Here is a 14,442-nt window from a genome sequence, read left to right as displayed (position 1 = left end):
AGCATTCTTCTTTGTCTACCTTTATTAACAGGAGTCTGGGACTTCTTTTGCTGCTGGTCAAAATAATGTCTAACTTGTATTCTAATAAGCACCTTTTAAAAGCAAGGCTCTAATACTACAACCTTCCTTTAATAATTGTGGTAAGCCCACATTCTAAAAGAAAGCAGTTGAATGCTATTGGTTCCCTATCTACTGGCTAGTAAGGAATTACAATTGAAAAAAAAAAGTGGGTTGATATGTTCTGTAGCTATATTACACTGTTCTTGATGTATTTTCATCTTGGTTATCTTTTGTTGAGTAACACTAAGCTTACTGTTTTTTTTTTTAAGTCAGCTGAAATTTAAAAATAGCCCTATCTACGTTTAGGGAATAAAATACTTTTACAGAATATATTTGTATCCACTCTGAGTTTTTAATCAATGTAGGATATCATGCATCTCCAGCATTCACATTTAAAAAACAACAACTTTTTTTTTTCACGTTCATGTGATGAAAGCGGTTTGCTTCTTTGACATCTGTCTGTAAGGAGAGCTTTACTTCTGAAGAGCCGAAAGTCTATTTCTTTGTCATCTGGTGAAATGTATCTTTCAAACCTGGAAAAAAAACAATAGCCCGAGGCTCTGTAAAGTATTTTGCTTCCTAATTTATGTTAGGATTTATTGCTTTTGGGTGGGTGCCAAATCGGTCTACACAGGGAGCTGAAAGTGGAGTGATTTTTCACGGGGCACAGAGCAGGCAGATACTTTACTGGTTGCTTTCTGCCGCCCTGCCAGGATGAGTTCTGCCCCTGGCAGAGTCCCCTTCTTATATCCTGGCTTCACCCCCGCACTGACCAGCAGGGCAGCTGGTGGTAGCTATTTAGTTCAATTTCAGCTCTGACTGAAGTGCAGGGTGTCAGGAAGAAGGTGGCTTTTTATAGCATGTTAACAACTTACTAAACCTTGCCAGCTTCTTTTGAGGTATAATTGAAATCAAAGTGTAAGAGGATCAAGCCTGCACAGTACTGTGATTATTACAACACTTGAGTGGTAATTATGGGGTAATGCAAATGGTTAAGATTCTTAAGGAAAGGTAAACTTCAAAGATTTGCCTTTATAATAGTCTGCCTCCTTCTCTGAAATGGTACGTCCCGCTCTGGGTCCCGAAATCGACGGCCTGTCGTACGCCAAGTGGCCGTCAGAGGGCCATGTGCAGCAGGCCGTTTTGGTGGGGGTGGTTGTTCAGCAGAGCGCTCCTCGGAGTTGAGTTATGTGAAAGGTAAAAGGAAAAAAAAATGATGTGCATTTCAGGAAAAAATGAAAAGCAAGAACAAACTGGTCCCCCGTTTGCTGGGCATAACCAAAGACTCGGTGATGCGCGTGGATGAAAAGACCAAGGACGTTGTGCAGGAGTGGCCTTTGACTACTGTGAAGAGGTGGGCTGCCTCACCAAAGAGCTTCACACTGGTAAGCTGCCTCACTTTTCCCTCATGGAAGGAGCCATTTGCCAAATTCCTTCAACCTCACACTCTGCCAGAGGCTCTGCTAAGCCTCTCTTAATTAGCAGTAGCTTGAAATGACAAAACCAACAGGTGGTCGCTGGTTTTGCTGGCCATTTTCCTGTTTTGAAAGCACAACAGAATCTCTTAGGTGGAACCAAACACTATGAAATGCTGCCTAAATGAGAAAAGAAGAGGTTTAGATTACATTTACTTTAATGACTAGTTTAGTTAGTGGTGGCTGAGAAGGACATTTTAAGTAAATTTTTTAAAGGATTTTTGTTTAATCATTGATGTCTTATGATCAGTAATAAAAAAAATCCTTGCAGAAACATATGCTAGCTCCAGTTACCATAGAGTAATTGTTTTGCAAAGAAAAGAGCTTTGAGGTTCAGAGAGTGCCACTATTACTTTACATCTTACACTTAGAGAAGTTCATTTTGTGTAAGGAATATGGAAACTTAGCTTAACAGAGCCAGAAGAGGCTAAGTGTTCATGAGAGCTGTAAAGGCTATGTAGATGCTAAAGACCAAACAACTAAGTGTCTTGACTTTAGAAGTCATATAAATTGCACAGTTACACAATGAATGTGGCACAGCTTTCAAATTTATATGCTTTCATTTTTTTTTGCTAACTGATTGCATTATAGATGTGCTGCATTTTTTTTTTATCTTGACCGAGACACTATGCTATTCTTATAGCAGCACAATCTCTCAGGACGTGCCTTTAAATGGAGTGTCTGTTGACCTCCCATTAAAAGGTTTTGATTCAGATCTTCCACGAGTATTGAGTCCAGTTATCAAGGGAGGACACATGTTGAAATAGGAAGAGGTGTTTTGTTTGTTCTGAGCTTAGGGCTAGCACAGAGCGGCATTATGAGCATTAATGTAGCATAAAGGATTCAAATTCCCCTGATTACACTTTATTTGACATCTGTGGAAAAGCTCAAATCATGGCATTAACTCCTACTGGGATCCATGAAATTCTGCCTTTTTGTTTCTACAAAAAGAACATGAAGTTAAATCACTGAGATCTTTTACACTTTTGAGATGACTTTATGATCTGTCTTTTGGAAAGAATACATGACCCAAACCCTGTGCATGTCTGTATAGCTCAGCCTAATTACCAGCAGCCATTTCAGTAGCCATCAGAAGGGAGCATAATTTGTTTGGAATCCAAGCACAACATTTAAGAAAGTATTACATCATTAAACCATTTTAAACTAATCTTTCAATCCATGTGTTCAGACAGATGGAAGATTCCAGTGGATGTTATGTGAGTGGTTGTTGGACAGTGACATTTTCTTAAGTGGTAAAAAAAACTCTTTAATTCTCTAGGATTTTGGGGAGTATCAGGAGAGTTACTACTCTGTCCAGACCACTGAAGGTGAACAGATCTCACAACTCATTGCTGGATACATTGACATCATCCTTAAAAAGGCAAGTAAGATGAATGTTGAGTTTGGTGTATTTTTGCACTGGGATCAGCTAATATTGCCACCCACGATGTATGAGGCCATAAGAGCATTTTGAGTTTAGGTAGTGGGAAAACAATGCAAAATAGTTATGAAGCACACAGGGTCTCCAATATACAGCAAAGTTGGGGACCGGAAAGTCATAACCCATAATGAAATAACATACTGTATACTGTGCATATATATGTAAATGTAGGAAAATATCCACATTAAGGACAGTAAGAACGTAAACTTAGCCCATGCTCCTTAAATTAATTGATGTTTTCTCCATAACAATCAGTTAAATAGTGGGATGGGGGACCATAAGGTTTCACTTGTAGCTACATACTGTAAATACAGCATAGTTCATTTTTTTCATAGTACTCAGAACATTTTTCACTAATTTTTCTTACTTGTAACATAAATTTAAGCTGCAATTTAAAGTAACTAAATACTTTTTAAATATAATTTACCTTTAGACATGGCCTAGTTGAGATTGATTTATGTTGTCAAGGGAATGGGAGGAAACTCAGTGTTGCACTGATACCAAGATAAAATACGATAAATGTCAACGTCACTTACAGTACATTCACCACCAGATGTGCAAAAGCAGAGAAACAACTTATCTTAAACAGATGTCATGAAGTTGAAAATGATGCACTGAGGTGTGGTGAATTTTTATGTTGTGTCCCTAATATCTCAGCGACATTTGTGCAAGAAATGTATGTAATGTTGGGGTGACTAATAAAAAGAGATTTTGGTACGGTGGGTGCAATTGAAAACAGAAGCTTAATACATACAGACTATCCATTACAGTGCTTAAGGAGATGCTTTTAAAAGAATTAAAGAATATTAGCCAATCAAACAGTGTTACTCACACAGGTGACACAGGTCATTCAGAAGCAAGTGAGCAGACCTGCCTGGGTCTCTGAGGGACACTTCAGGCTTGATTTGAAGGGCTGTACTGTTCTTGACGCTGCATCATCTGCTCCTTTTCCTGCAGAAGCAAAGCAAAGACCGATTTGGGTTGGAAGGAGATGAAGAATCCACCATGCTGGAAGAATCAGTCTCCCCAAAGAAGTGAGAATATAGTTTCTTTATTATTTTAGATGTTGGTAAGCTATTGCTGTTACAAATTCCTTACATGTTTATAGCGCTTTTCTGGACACTCCACTCAAAGCACTTTACAGGTAACGGGGATCCCCTCCACCACCACCAGTGTGCAGCCCCACCTGGATGATGCAACAGCAGCCATAGTGCACCAGAACACTCCCCACACACCAGCTCTCAGTGGGGAGAAGAGCAGAGTGATGAAGCCAATTCATAGATCGGGATTATTAGGAAGCCATGATTGGTAAAGGCTTATGGGAAATTTGGCCAGGACGCCGGGGTAACACCCCTATTCATTTGTTCTGTTCCTTTTAATGCAAATACACCAGTCTCTCTGTGTGCTGTTAAAGGGGTTCCTGTTTGGTAAGGAAAGAAATTGCATACATCACCTTTATATGGTGGCCTTTAAGTGGTTAAGATGTTGGAAGATATGAAAAATTGTGCACAGATGGTAGAAAACGGTTCACCTTGGAAATGGGTTTAAATGATTTAAAGTTTACATCAAGCTCTAACTGCTGCCAAAATGAATTTGGCCTGTTCATTCATCAGAACACATGCAGCCACCATAAAATACTGAGGATTTAGACATTGTTGTGCAAGATGGAGATGAGTGGCTGGCTGGCTTTGGTTATGTGTACCATTTCTTCAATCAGTAAATACATTTATTATAGTCTGCCAGGCTGCAGAGAACTTCCTAGTTTATTTTTTTAGCTGTCTCCCAGTGCTGTTAAATGTATGGATAGTGATTGTGCATAGAATACAAGACATTACAGTTGAGTAGCAAAGACCTCTGGTTGCAGTTCTTTTTTCAACCTATGTTAACTGTATTCTATGTTCAATGTAACCCAGCATGAAGAGGGTCCAATTGTTTTTTGTTTGCTTGTGGAAATTAAACAGAGGAAGTACATTTCTCCAGGAACGTTTAATTTTACATCCTCTTTTGTGCTTAAGAACCAATTAACTGATCTGGAAGAAAGAATCATTAAATAAATAAAGGAAGCTGTGTTGCAGAGCAACCTGTCTCCATCTTGCTGTTCGAACATTAGGTTCTGCTTCTCTGTAATCTGTCAAGTCTTGTGCCTAGGTCAATACAGGAGTTTCCTTTAAAAAACAACTCCATGCACAGACTCAGACATAGTCATTATGCCTTGGGTGCTAGTATTTATTCTCTGGAAATGAGGAATTTGGTGGTCATTTTCTCAAGCGGTCACCGGTCAGTGCTCTTTCTGGGCTAGTCTGCTCTCTGGTGGGTTCTACACTGCCATTCAATTAAGCGATGTCTAAGAGTAGGAAGTTGTTTGAAGGCAACAGATGGCACTCTGCCACCGCTTTGATTAATATTAGATATCATAGCTGTTTGCTGTATAAAATGTGGTTGTCTTGGCACCCAAGCCCAATCTGCTTTATCTTCTGGGTTTTAATTTGACATGTTTTTTCTACATGCAACAGTCTAATATTCAAGAACTTTTTGGATTTTTTTCACAACCACCAGACATGCAAGAGTAATTCTTTTGGCTGCCCAGACTCCCGTGTTGTTTATTTAAACAATAAATAAACTTGTCTTCGGTTAGTTATTTTACTTACTTTAATATATCAATGCTGGAAATTCTCCTGATTTCTGGTTTCTACAACATAAACCTTAGATTTAGAAGATTCATATACCCTGTTGTCCGTTTGGCATCATTTGCTTAATACGCACACAAAATTGTAGTTGCATTGTTAAATCTATAACATTGCAAGTTTTTTTACAATCAGTTGAATCTCAATATAAGTCAAACAGCTTCGGTTTTTTCCAACTTCCTTTCTAAATTTTCACCAGAATGTTATTTGCATTGCGGTTAGATAAGGTCTGGATTATTTTCTTCATGTTGTTTGAAACTGATTTTACATTAAACTGTACTACCAAATGTAGTACGTTTCCAAAAGAGAGAATTCCTTTCCAATGCAAAACTTAAAATATTGTGTGAAATTGCCTTGTTGGTTAGGGTGACTTAAATCCAGTATGTGGAGTGTAGACTTTCTAGGTAAAGTGAACTGGAAGATAGGTGCAGCTGGTCTTCTTAAAGCAGTCCTCCTCTTGTCTGCTACAGGTCCACGATTCTGCAGCAGCAGTTTAACCGCATGGGTCGCGTGGAGCATGGCTGTGTGGCACTGCCTGCTGTTATGCGTTCGGGATCGAGTGGACCAGAAAGCTTTAACATGGGCAGCATGCCCTCTGCACAGCAACAGATCATGACTGGCCAAATGCACAGAGGGCACATGCCCCCACTGGTAAGAATTAACCTGGGACCGATGTCGCAACTTCTTACTTAATCAGTATTAGCACAACTATTAATTCAGGTCCTGAATAACTGCTGCATTATTAAAGTGTTGTTAATATATTGTAAGTACTGGGTTTTCCTTTTGAATAGAGACAATTCATGCTGTTCCATACAGTAGCCTTTCGGGACTTATCTGCAAGGTACAGTTTAACAGCTAGCATGCTGGGGGGGGGGAAATACATTTTTATTAGTAACAAGTTACAAAAGATTCTTTAGGAAGTATGCTCTTCCAAAGAAAGGTTTCTCCAAGCTCATTAAGGTTGCAACAGTTCAATTCCATGGTGCACCCATGGGATCACTCTTGTTTCCTCTGCAAATTGTAATACCCCATTAATGTAATACTTTCTAGAAAGTGTAAATTGAAGTCTACCACTCTGTCAAACTGTCCACTGTTTTTTGTTCTTAGAAGAATCATTTGTGATTTACTGTTAAAGTTAATGGTTCTCCTAAAATATAATTCTGAATGTTTATCTAAATCAGAGCTCGGCACAGCAAGCTCTAATGGGGACCATTAACACCAGTATGCAAGCGGTCCAGCAGGCCCAGGCTGACCTCAGTGAAGTGGATAACCTTCCACCTTTGGGACAAGACATGGTGAGCTCACAAAAAGTTGTGTATAATATGGCTGTCTGCATCCATGCATTTTCAAAACAGACTTACACGTCAAAAGGAAACCTTCTCTGGACCAGAAGATTAAATTCTTCAGGTTTGTCTTTTATTCAGTGTTAGAGACTGGTAAGCAGCTTAATAAACACGCTGCTTGCCAACATGTGAAGCTACAACCTGATGGATGATGCAGTAGCAGAACTGTGGGTTTGCTGCCCTTCTGCTGTTTTCCAAACCTCTCCAGCTTCACATGTGTTTGGTTTTGTACCAGCCTCTTCTCAATGTTCCTGAGTGCATTGATAAAAACATACAATATTTGAGACACTTTTGTTCTGTTTAATAGGAATAGGTGCTAAGAAATAACACACATTTTAGAAGAGCCAAAGCAAAAACAGTTACAGGTATCATGTGACCAGCTCATTAATATAAGACTTAATATCATTTGTAACTGTGATGAGATTTCATTTAAAGGATACATGGAGCTGTGGGGGAATTGTCAAAAGTAATGCTTCAGCTATCTTTTTATTGTGGTGGGAAATTGCCTCCAACAAAACAGGCTTCAAGGTCTTTTAATGCCAAAGCCCTGATAGTTGGAGGAATAAAAGGAACCCCGCCACCTTAGCAACGTGAGATGCCCGTGACATCCCGTCTGAGGTATTCTTTTTTCAGACCTCATTTATGACGCATCTCCCTTCTGCATTTCCAGGCGTCGAGGGTTTGGATTCAGAACAAAGTGGATGAGTCAAAACACGAGATTCACTCCCAGGTTGACGCAATCACAGCGGGGACTGCCTCCGTAGTCAACCTTACAGCCGGTGAGCCTTACTCGCTGACGAAAGTGCCCTCAGCGCTAGGTCACAGCGGTTTAAAGGTGACATGTTCAGACGTAGTGGGCTTTACTGCTGTTTGATAAATGAATTGGTTTAAATACCTAACTAGGTCTTTCTTATATGCTGTAAATCACAGGATGCCTTTACAGTACCAGGTTGTTCTCTCTGCCTTATTTTTAGTGGCTTGTAAGATTAATGTGGCCATAAGTCATCACTTACGCCTTCGAAGCTGGTCGTCAAGCATAGTGGAAGATCATTTTGTATGATTTAAAGACAGGCAGAGTTTCAAAGATATGCACTTACATGCATTCATTCTAATTTTAGGAACTACCCTATAAAATGCGTTAAAGTGTATAAGGCTTGACTAAAGTAAGAATGTCTGTTATATTACACAGCATTCAGTAAGATACAAAAACATTCTTTCATTAGATGATGTTTGAATCCTATGACCAGCCATCCTTAGGCAGTGTGAGTTTTAGAAGTCTCGTTGTCAGTTTCAGACTGTGGGTTCCGCTTTGCTCAAGTCTATCTTAAACTTTTGTTGCATCGTCTGTGCCTTTGTTACCATTTTTGTTCAGTTATGTTTTGAAAATACATTTGCTCAAATTAAAAAAAAAAGTGTGAATGAAGATAACATTTCCACGCAGAGGCTATCCCTGGAGTGAGCAAAGTTGTAATCGCCAATGGCCTGTCAACTCAAGGCACCTAGCCAATCAGTCGTCTTCCATCTGCCTGACCAAACAGAGAGCACTGTTATCCTTTGCTTGCAGCTGGGTGTATTACTAACCTCATTTTATGATGAATAATCATGACGGAGATGTTGTTCTTATGGTCACGAGCGATCATGAGGAGTCTTTGTCTCTGCACCTCTCTGTCTCCTCCAATTGCTTTGACACCTTGGTTACTGCAGTGCTCAGGGCCTGGTGATGCCCTGGGAAGTGTAGGAAGGGTTAATGTGGGGCTTCTCCTGCCGCAGGCGACCCCGCTGACACGGACTACACAGCTGTCGGCTGTGCCATCACCACCATCTCCTCCAACCTGACGGAGATGTCCAAAGGCGTGAAGCTGCTGGCCGCTCTGATGGAGGACGAAGTGGGCAGCGGGCAGGACCTGATGCGCGCTGCCCGCACTCTGGCTGGAGCCGTGTCTGACCTGCTCAAAGCTGTGGAACCAGCTTCAGGAGAGGTGAGAGAGGGGGGTTCTTCCCCTGCTCCTCTGGCATGAAGGCGCCACCCCCCGCCGTGACCTCCAGTTCAACAGAGTACTGACATTGGAGCAAGAAATCAGTTGAGAAGTTCTCATGTACATGTAATTGTGTAGTAGTCCAGGAGAGGTTAGAGAGGGAGTTCTTCCGTGCTTCTCTGGTATGACATCCCTGCCGTGAACTCCAGTTCAACAGAGCACTGACATTTGAGGAAGAAATCAGTTGGGAACAAATTCTCATGGAAAATTAAATGTACAACATGAGAAATCCAAGTAGTTCAAGAGAGGTGGGGGTTCTCTTCCATGCTTCTCTGGGATGAGACTGTGACCACTACCATGACCTCCAGTTAAACAGCGCACTGCAATTTGAGGAATAAATCGAGCTCATGTAGCTCGATGGGCAAAGCCATGCACGTAAGGGACATCTAACCGAATGAAGAAAACAAGTTTGAGCAGGTGCAAATGTCTAGCGATATCTAGTCAACCTTAGCAGCTGAAAGCTTCTGTAGAAAGCCATCCACTCTTAATATCCTTTTCAGTAAGAGAAACATTCATTCATTTCTACACAATGAAATGAGCAATTGTCCAGTAGACAAGGGGTTTTATCCTCGTTGGCATTATGGAATTTAAAGTACACTAATGTCTCATTTGTCTTAAGATGTTAAAAATGAGAGGAGGCCTTTGACCCCATCTAGCTCTTTTCATGGTTAATATATTCATGGGTCTCATCCAGCCTTTTCGTTAGAGAAACCAGGGTATCTGCTTTAACAGTAACTGGGTAGCTTGTCCCATACTACTTTCATTCTGAAGAAGTCTTCTCTGTTGACTTTGTCAATACCTTGTATGAACAGAAAAATGTTTGCAGAAAGTAACGTCCAAAATCCAGAACCAAAGAAAAACTGAGACACTTTACTTATGGTTCTCCCCCATGCAAACGTGTTTCTGTTGCAAACACACTTGTATTAAGTCACTGTTTGCCTTTAATTACGGTTTCTTAGGTATTTTTGGTAAGTGTTTTTTGTACAATATGAAACAAAGAAGCTTTGTAAAAACAGGGCTTCATTAGACATTCAACCACATTTAGCATGCACAACGAATTTCAAATACACTTCCACAGGGGTCTCATACTTGAATTAAATATTATCTTTCAAAGCTGTAAAGAAATGTGTGTATATATAACTTATTCAGACATGTAAATCTTGAGCAAATGGGAGGATGTAACTTGGGTTTTTACTCCTGGTCAAATTATTTTTCCTTGTGGTTGCTTAATTGTTTCCTTTAGTGTATAAAATATGTATATAAATATATGTATACATCTTTGTTTTGGGGCTGGTGTGTATTGTATGTAAAAGTTCAAAGTGAAGTGGATCAGGCTGGCTGCAGTCTTGGTACTTTGAGGGAATCAGTTGAAGAATCCTTTATGCGGCTGTATGTAAATGGCTTTCTCGGCGTCGTCCCTGCAGAGACCTGGCTGTGTAACCTTGCTCTTCCCCTCCAGCCTCGACAGACCGTGCTGACTGCTGCTGGCAGCATCGGGCAGGCCAGCGGGGACCTGCTCCGCCACATCGGCGAGAGCGAAACGGACGAGAGGTTCCAGGTAAGAGGACGCGACTTCAGGGTGGGCCAGCTATGAATTCTTCAGATACAGCCATTTGTGCTGTGTTTAAATCCTGGGCTCCTTCGTTCGTAATTATCAGCTCTTCAAAGACAGAGGTCATCTGTTTTTTCCCCAACTTAGTCAATATGCAGTAGCTTCCCCAGTTTAATTATTTTGCACCTGGTTTTTGCTTAACTGACTCAATACACATCTGCACTATGTGCTTTTTGCTGTTCTTTTCTCACTACAACAAGAACAATAAATATGTAGTTATTATTTATGATGTTTGTAGTGTACTGTCTACATTGTGTGGTGTTGTCTGTTGTTCCGTGCAAGTCCCAAGAGATCAGCACGATTAAGAATTCCCATGTATGTGCGAGGCTCTTCTCTGTGCACCTGCTGGAGTTCAGCAGTAGGGAACTGGCCGGTCGAGCTCAACCTCAGTATTCTCCTGTCATCACACAGCCCAGGAAGTGTTAAGATAACTTCCTGCTGGTTTAATATGTAGTCCCCTGGCAGTACCATTGATCCCTTCCAGCATCACTATCAACTATATGCTTCTTTAGCAGAGTATTTTCTTTTCTTAGTGCCCTTTACCTGGTGTGCTTTGTGCCGATCCTTGTTGTACACGCCATGCTGTTTGGAGGCGTTTCAGAATCGATTTGCGTGCGCTCCGGATGCAGCCCTTCGGGCGGTTTTTCATGTTTGGTCTGGGTGTTGTGCAGGACGTGCTGATGAACTTGGCCAAAGCTGTGGCGAACGCCGCGGCCATGCTCGTCCTGAAGGCCAAGAACGTGGCGCAGGTGGCGGAGGACACCGTCCTGCAGAACCGGGTCATTGCTGCGGCCACGCAGTGCGCCCTCTCCACGTCGCAGCTCGTCGCCTGTGCCAAGGTAGCATCTCCACCGCGTGCCTGCTCCTGCACAGATGACTTGTAACGTCTGTAAGATGTACTGTATAATTATAATCAACTCCTAACAATTGTTGCAATGATAACCTATCATTGCAACAAGCTATCATCAAATGTTTCAATTGGTAATTATAGATATACTGTATTATACTGTATGTGATACATTATATATAATAATTTTTATCAATTGCAACAATTGTTAACAATTGCCATTTGCAGTGGTATGAAGGCTCAATCAAACATGCTATTGAAAAAACTACATTATGTGGCGGTGATTCATAATTGCATTTAACCCCAATTATACATACTGTATGAGATAAAACAGAAGGTGCCCTCCTGATAGCGTGTTTAATTTACTGCTATCCATTGAGGGTGGTGTGATGTTGAGTTGTGAATAAGTCTGGGAATCAAGTAAGTCTGTTTTTATTTTTCCCCTCTTGTTTGTATGTGGAGCTCTGTGCCCATCTTATTTGTGTCTGCGCCTCACTGCCCTGCTGCCTCTTGCTCTTCCCGCAGGTGGTGAGCCCCACTATCAGCTCCCCAGTGTGCCAGGAGCAGCTGATCGAGGCCGGGAAGCTGGTGGACCGCTCTGTGGAGGGGTGCGTCAAGGCCTGCCAGTCTGCCACCGAGGACGGGGAGCTGCTGCAGCAGGTGAGCGCAGCAGCCAGCGTGGTCAGCCAGGCCCTCAGTGACCTGCTGCAGCACGTCCGCCACTACGCCAGCCGCGGGGAGCCGATCGGGCGCTACGACCAGGCCACGGACACCATCATGACCGTGACGGAGAGCATCTTCAGCTCCATGGGGGACGCTGGTGAGTACCGAGAGAGTCTCCTTCACCGGGCAGCGAGTATATAATGTGTGAATTGGGATGCTGTGACTTTTTGCATTAACCCAGCTCTTATCAGAAAGTCACCTGTTCCTGGTAAGGGTTGCAGCACCCCAGAGCCAATCCCAGAACTACAGGGAACCAAAACTGGGCCGTGCCCTGGGTGGCGCAGAGACTTATTGAGCTACACGCACAGGGAACATTTCAAGACACCCGTTATCTCTTTGTGAGGTGGGAACAGGACCCAAATTCTGTGTGGCAGGGGAACTAACCACTTGCCACCCTTGACTCCTTTCATTTCTGGGAATGGGGTGAGTGTCTGTGTTAGTGTTGCTAGATGTAATGCAGAAGGCCATTGGCTCAGGTATGTAAATATGTGCCTTGGGTCAAGTTGATGTGTTTAGCAGGAATTGCGGATTCCTTATAGACCATCAACCCTTCCTTCATGCGATTCTTCTGTACAATACCACAGACTGGGATAGCTTGAGCTTGAGGGTTCACAGGAGGGTATAGGTGAAATAAATTTCAGGGTTTACAACTTGCCTGTGATAAGTCATAAAATAAGCTCTGAATTCAATATTGAAAACTGTGTGTTATTAGGTTTTAGGAAAAAGGTTCATAAGAAGAAAGTGGGCCACTTTCCAATTCAAAGTCTTGGCCCTTGCTTAGATTGAGATAAACTGAGTTTTGGCAGGTTTACTTGCTTGATGCACTTGTCTAAAACAAAACATCAGAGAAACTCTTTTCTTTATTCCAGCCCGCTCTCGGTTGTTGGCACATGACTCTGGAACACCGTGCCAGATCCCTGAATTTTGATGCCAAACAAATAGGTTTTGAAAGGGGTAATGCTGTCCCTTCATTAAGAATATAAGGAATGATTTGGATACATCTTTATTTCTGTCTCGTCTTGTTTAAAACAGATGTTGAACGTTTTGTGCCTGATTTATTCCGTTGTTTGTCTTGTGGTTTTCAGGGGAAATGGTCCGTCAGGCAAGAGTCTTGGCCCAGGCCACCTCGGATTTAGTGAACGCTATGAGGTCGGACGCTGAGGCCGAAATAGATGTGGACAACTCCAAGAAGCTTCTTGCTGCAGCTAAGCTCCTGGCTGATGCTACAGCCCGAATGGTTGAGGCTGCAAAGGTAATGAGATGGAGAGAGACTCATCCTTGTTTAATGGTTTTTGCTTTTCCAGTTGAAATAGTGAAGTTGACCAACTTCCTCCCAGAACCTTACTGGTTCAAGCCCAAGCTGTCACCGAGTTGCCCTTAAATTTACTCCTTGTGCCCTGTCCACCAAGATGTAAAGGTGCCACCCTGTAGTGACTGCAGCAGTAGCTGTTGTTCTTTCTTCAGCCTCTCTAAGTTCACTGGCTAACAGTATGAGCATAGTGATAGTGTGCCAAATAACTCTTAGAATTATTAATTGTAGAAGGCTCATTCCTAAATCCCCTTAGTAAATCCTGCTGGAAAAACTTTCAGAATGATGCAGAAATAATATATTAACTGCAGGAAAAATGGTCAAAATAATGGGCAAGAATACACTAAAGAGCACATCTTGATCCACATTGTCTGCACACTCCATTTGCATTTAAGTTTTCATAATATATTACTTCCAACTTTACACGGAGGATTCATGAATCTGTAATAATTTTCTAAAAATCATGAGATTGAAGTTTAGAATTAATATGAATTCCATGCACTGGGGTGGTGTTAAAAGAGGTAAGGCGTGTAAGTTGATGAATCACCTTGCCAATCTGTCTTCCCTCCCAGCTTCGTCTGAAATTAATTTGGGGTTCTGTTGACAGTCTCGTTTTATAATCCCAGATTAATGTACTTTCTGCATAGCAATTCTGGATTTATAATTCTTGAGGTAAGTGTTTCCATATACTTGCCGAGCCGAATGTACCTGTTTTGTTTAGAAAACACCCTTCTCAAAAACGTATGCTTGCGACCTTTCTTTTTAAGACCGCTTCCCAGAATTCTCTGGCAAGAGCAGGTTGTTTTCTCTAAATACAAGGTGACCTATTCAGTGTAGGCAAGAGTGAAAACAGCTCCTGACATCCCCTGAGAAGCCTGTGCCTTTGGGGAGAAAAAAAGACAGAGACATAAA

At 41.8% G+C, this 14,442-nt stretch overlaps 1 protein-coding gene across 8 annotated transcripts in view; it reads left to right on the top strand.

Moving 5' to 3' along the window:
• LOC148659401 (talin-2) overlaps positions 1-14,442 on the top strand; it is a 138,919-nt gene that overhangs the window by 79,969 nt on the left and 44,508 nt on the right. For all 8 annotated transcript variants that reach the window (XM_088641585.1, XM_088641578.1, XM_088641579.1 and 5 more), the window contains 11 exons: positions 1,290-1,445; positions 2,815-2,916; positions 3,934-4,010; positions 6,131-6,311; positions 6,842-6,955; positions 7,674-7,782; positions 8,774-8,982; positions 10,499-10,597; positions 11,323-11,490; positions 12,024-12,318; positions 13,307-13,473. In XM_088641585.1, the coding sequence (XP_088497711.1) occupies positions 1,290-1,445; positions 2,815-2,916; positions 3,934-4,010; positions 6,131-6,311; positions 6,842-6,955; positions 7,674-7,782; positions 8,774-8,982; positions 10,499-10,597; positions 11,323-11,490; positions 12,024-12,318; positions 13,307-13,473 (1,677 nt within the window). The remainder of the gene's footprint in view (positions 1-1,289; positions 1,446-2,814; positions 2,917-3,933; positions 4,011-6,130; positions 6,312-6,841; positions 6,956-7,673; positions 7,783-8,773; positions 8,983-10,498; positions 10,598-11,322; positions 11,491-12,023; positions 12,319-13,306; positions 13,474-14,442) is intronic.

This window comes from Lepisosteus platostomus, chromosome 7 (genome assembly GCF_059453375.1).
Source record: "Lepisosteus platostomus isolate fLepPlt1 chromosome 7, fLepPlt1.hap1, whole genome shotgun sequence".
NCBI lineage: Eukaryota > Metazoa > Chordata > Actinopteri > Semionotiformes > Lepisosteidae > Lepisosteus > Lepisosteus platostomus.
This window is presented reverse-complemented; position numbering and strand designations above follow the sequence as displayed.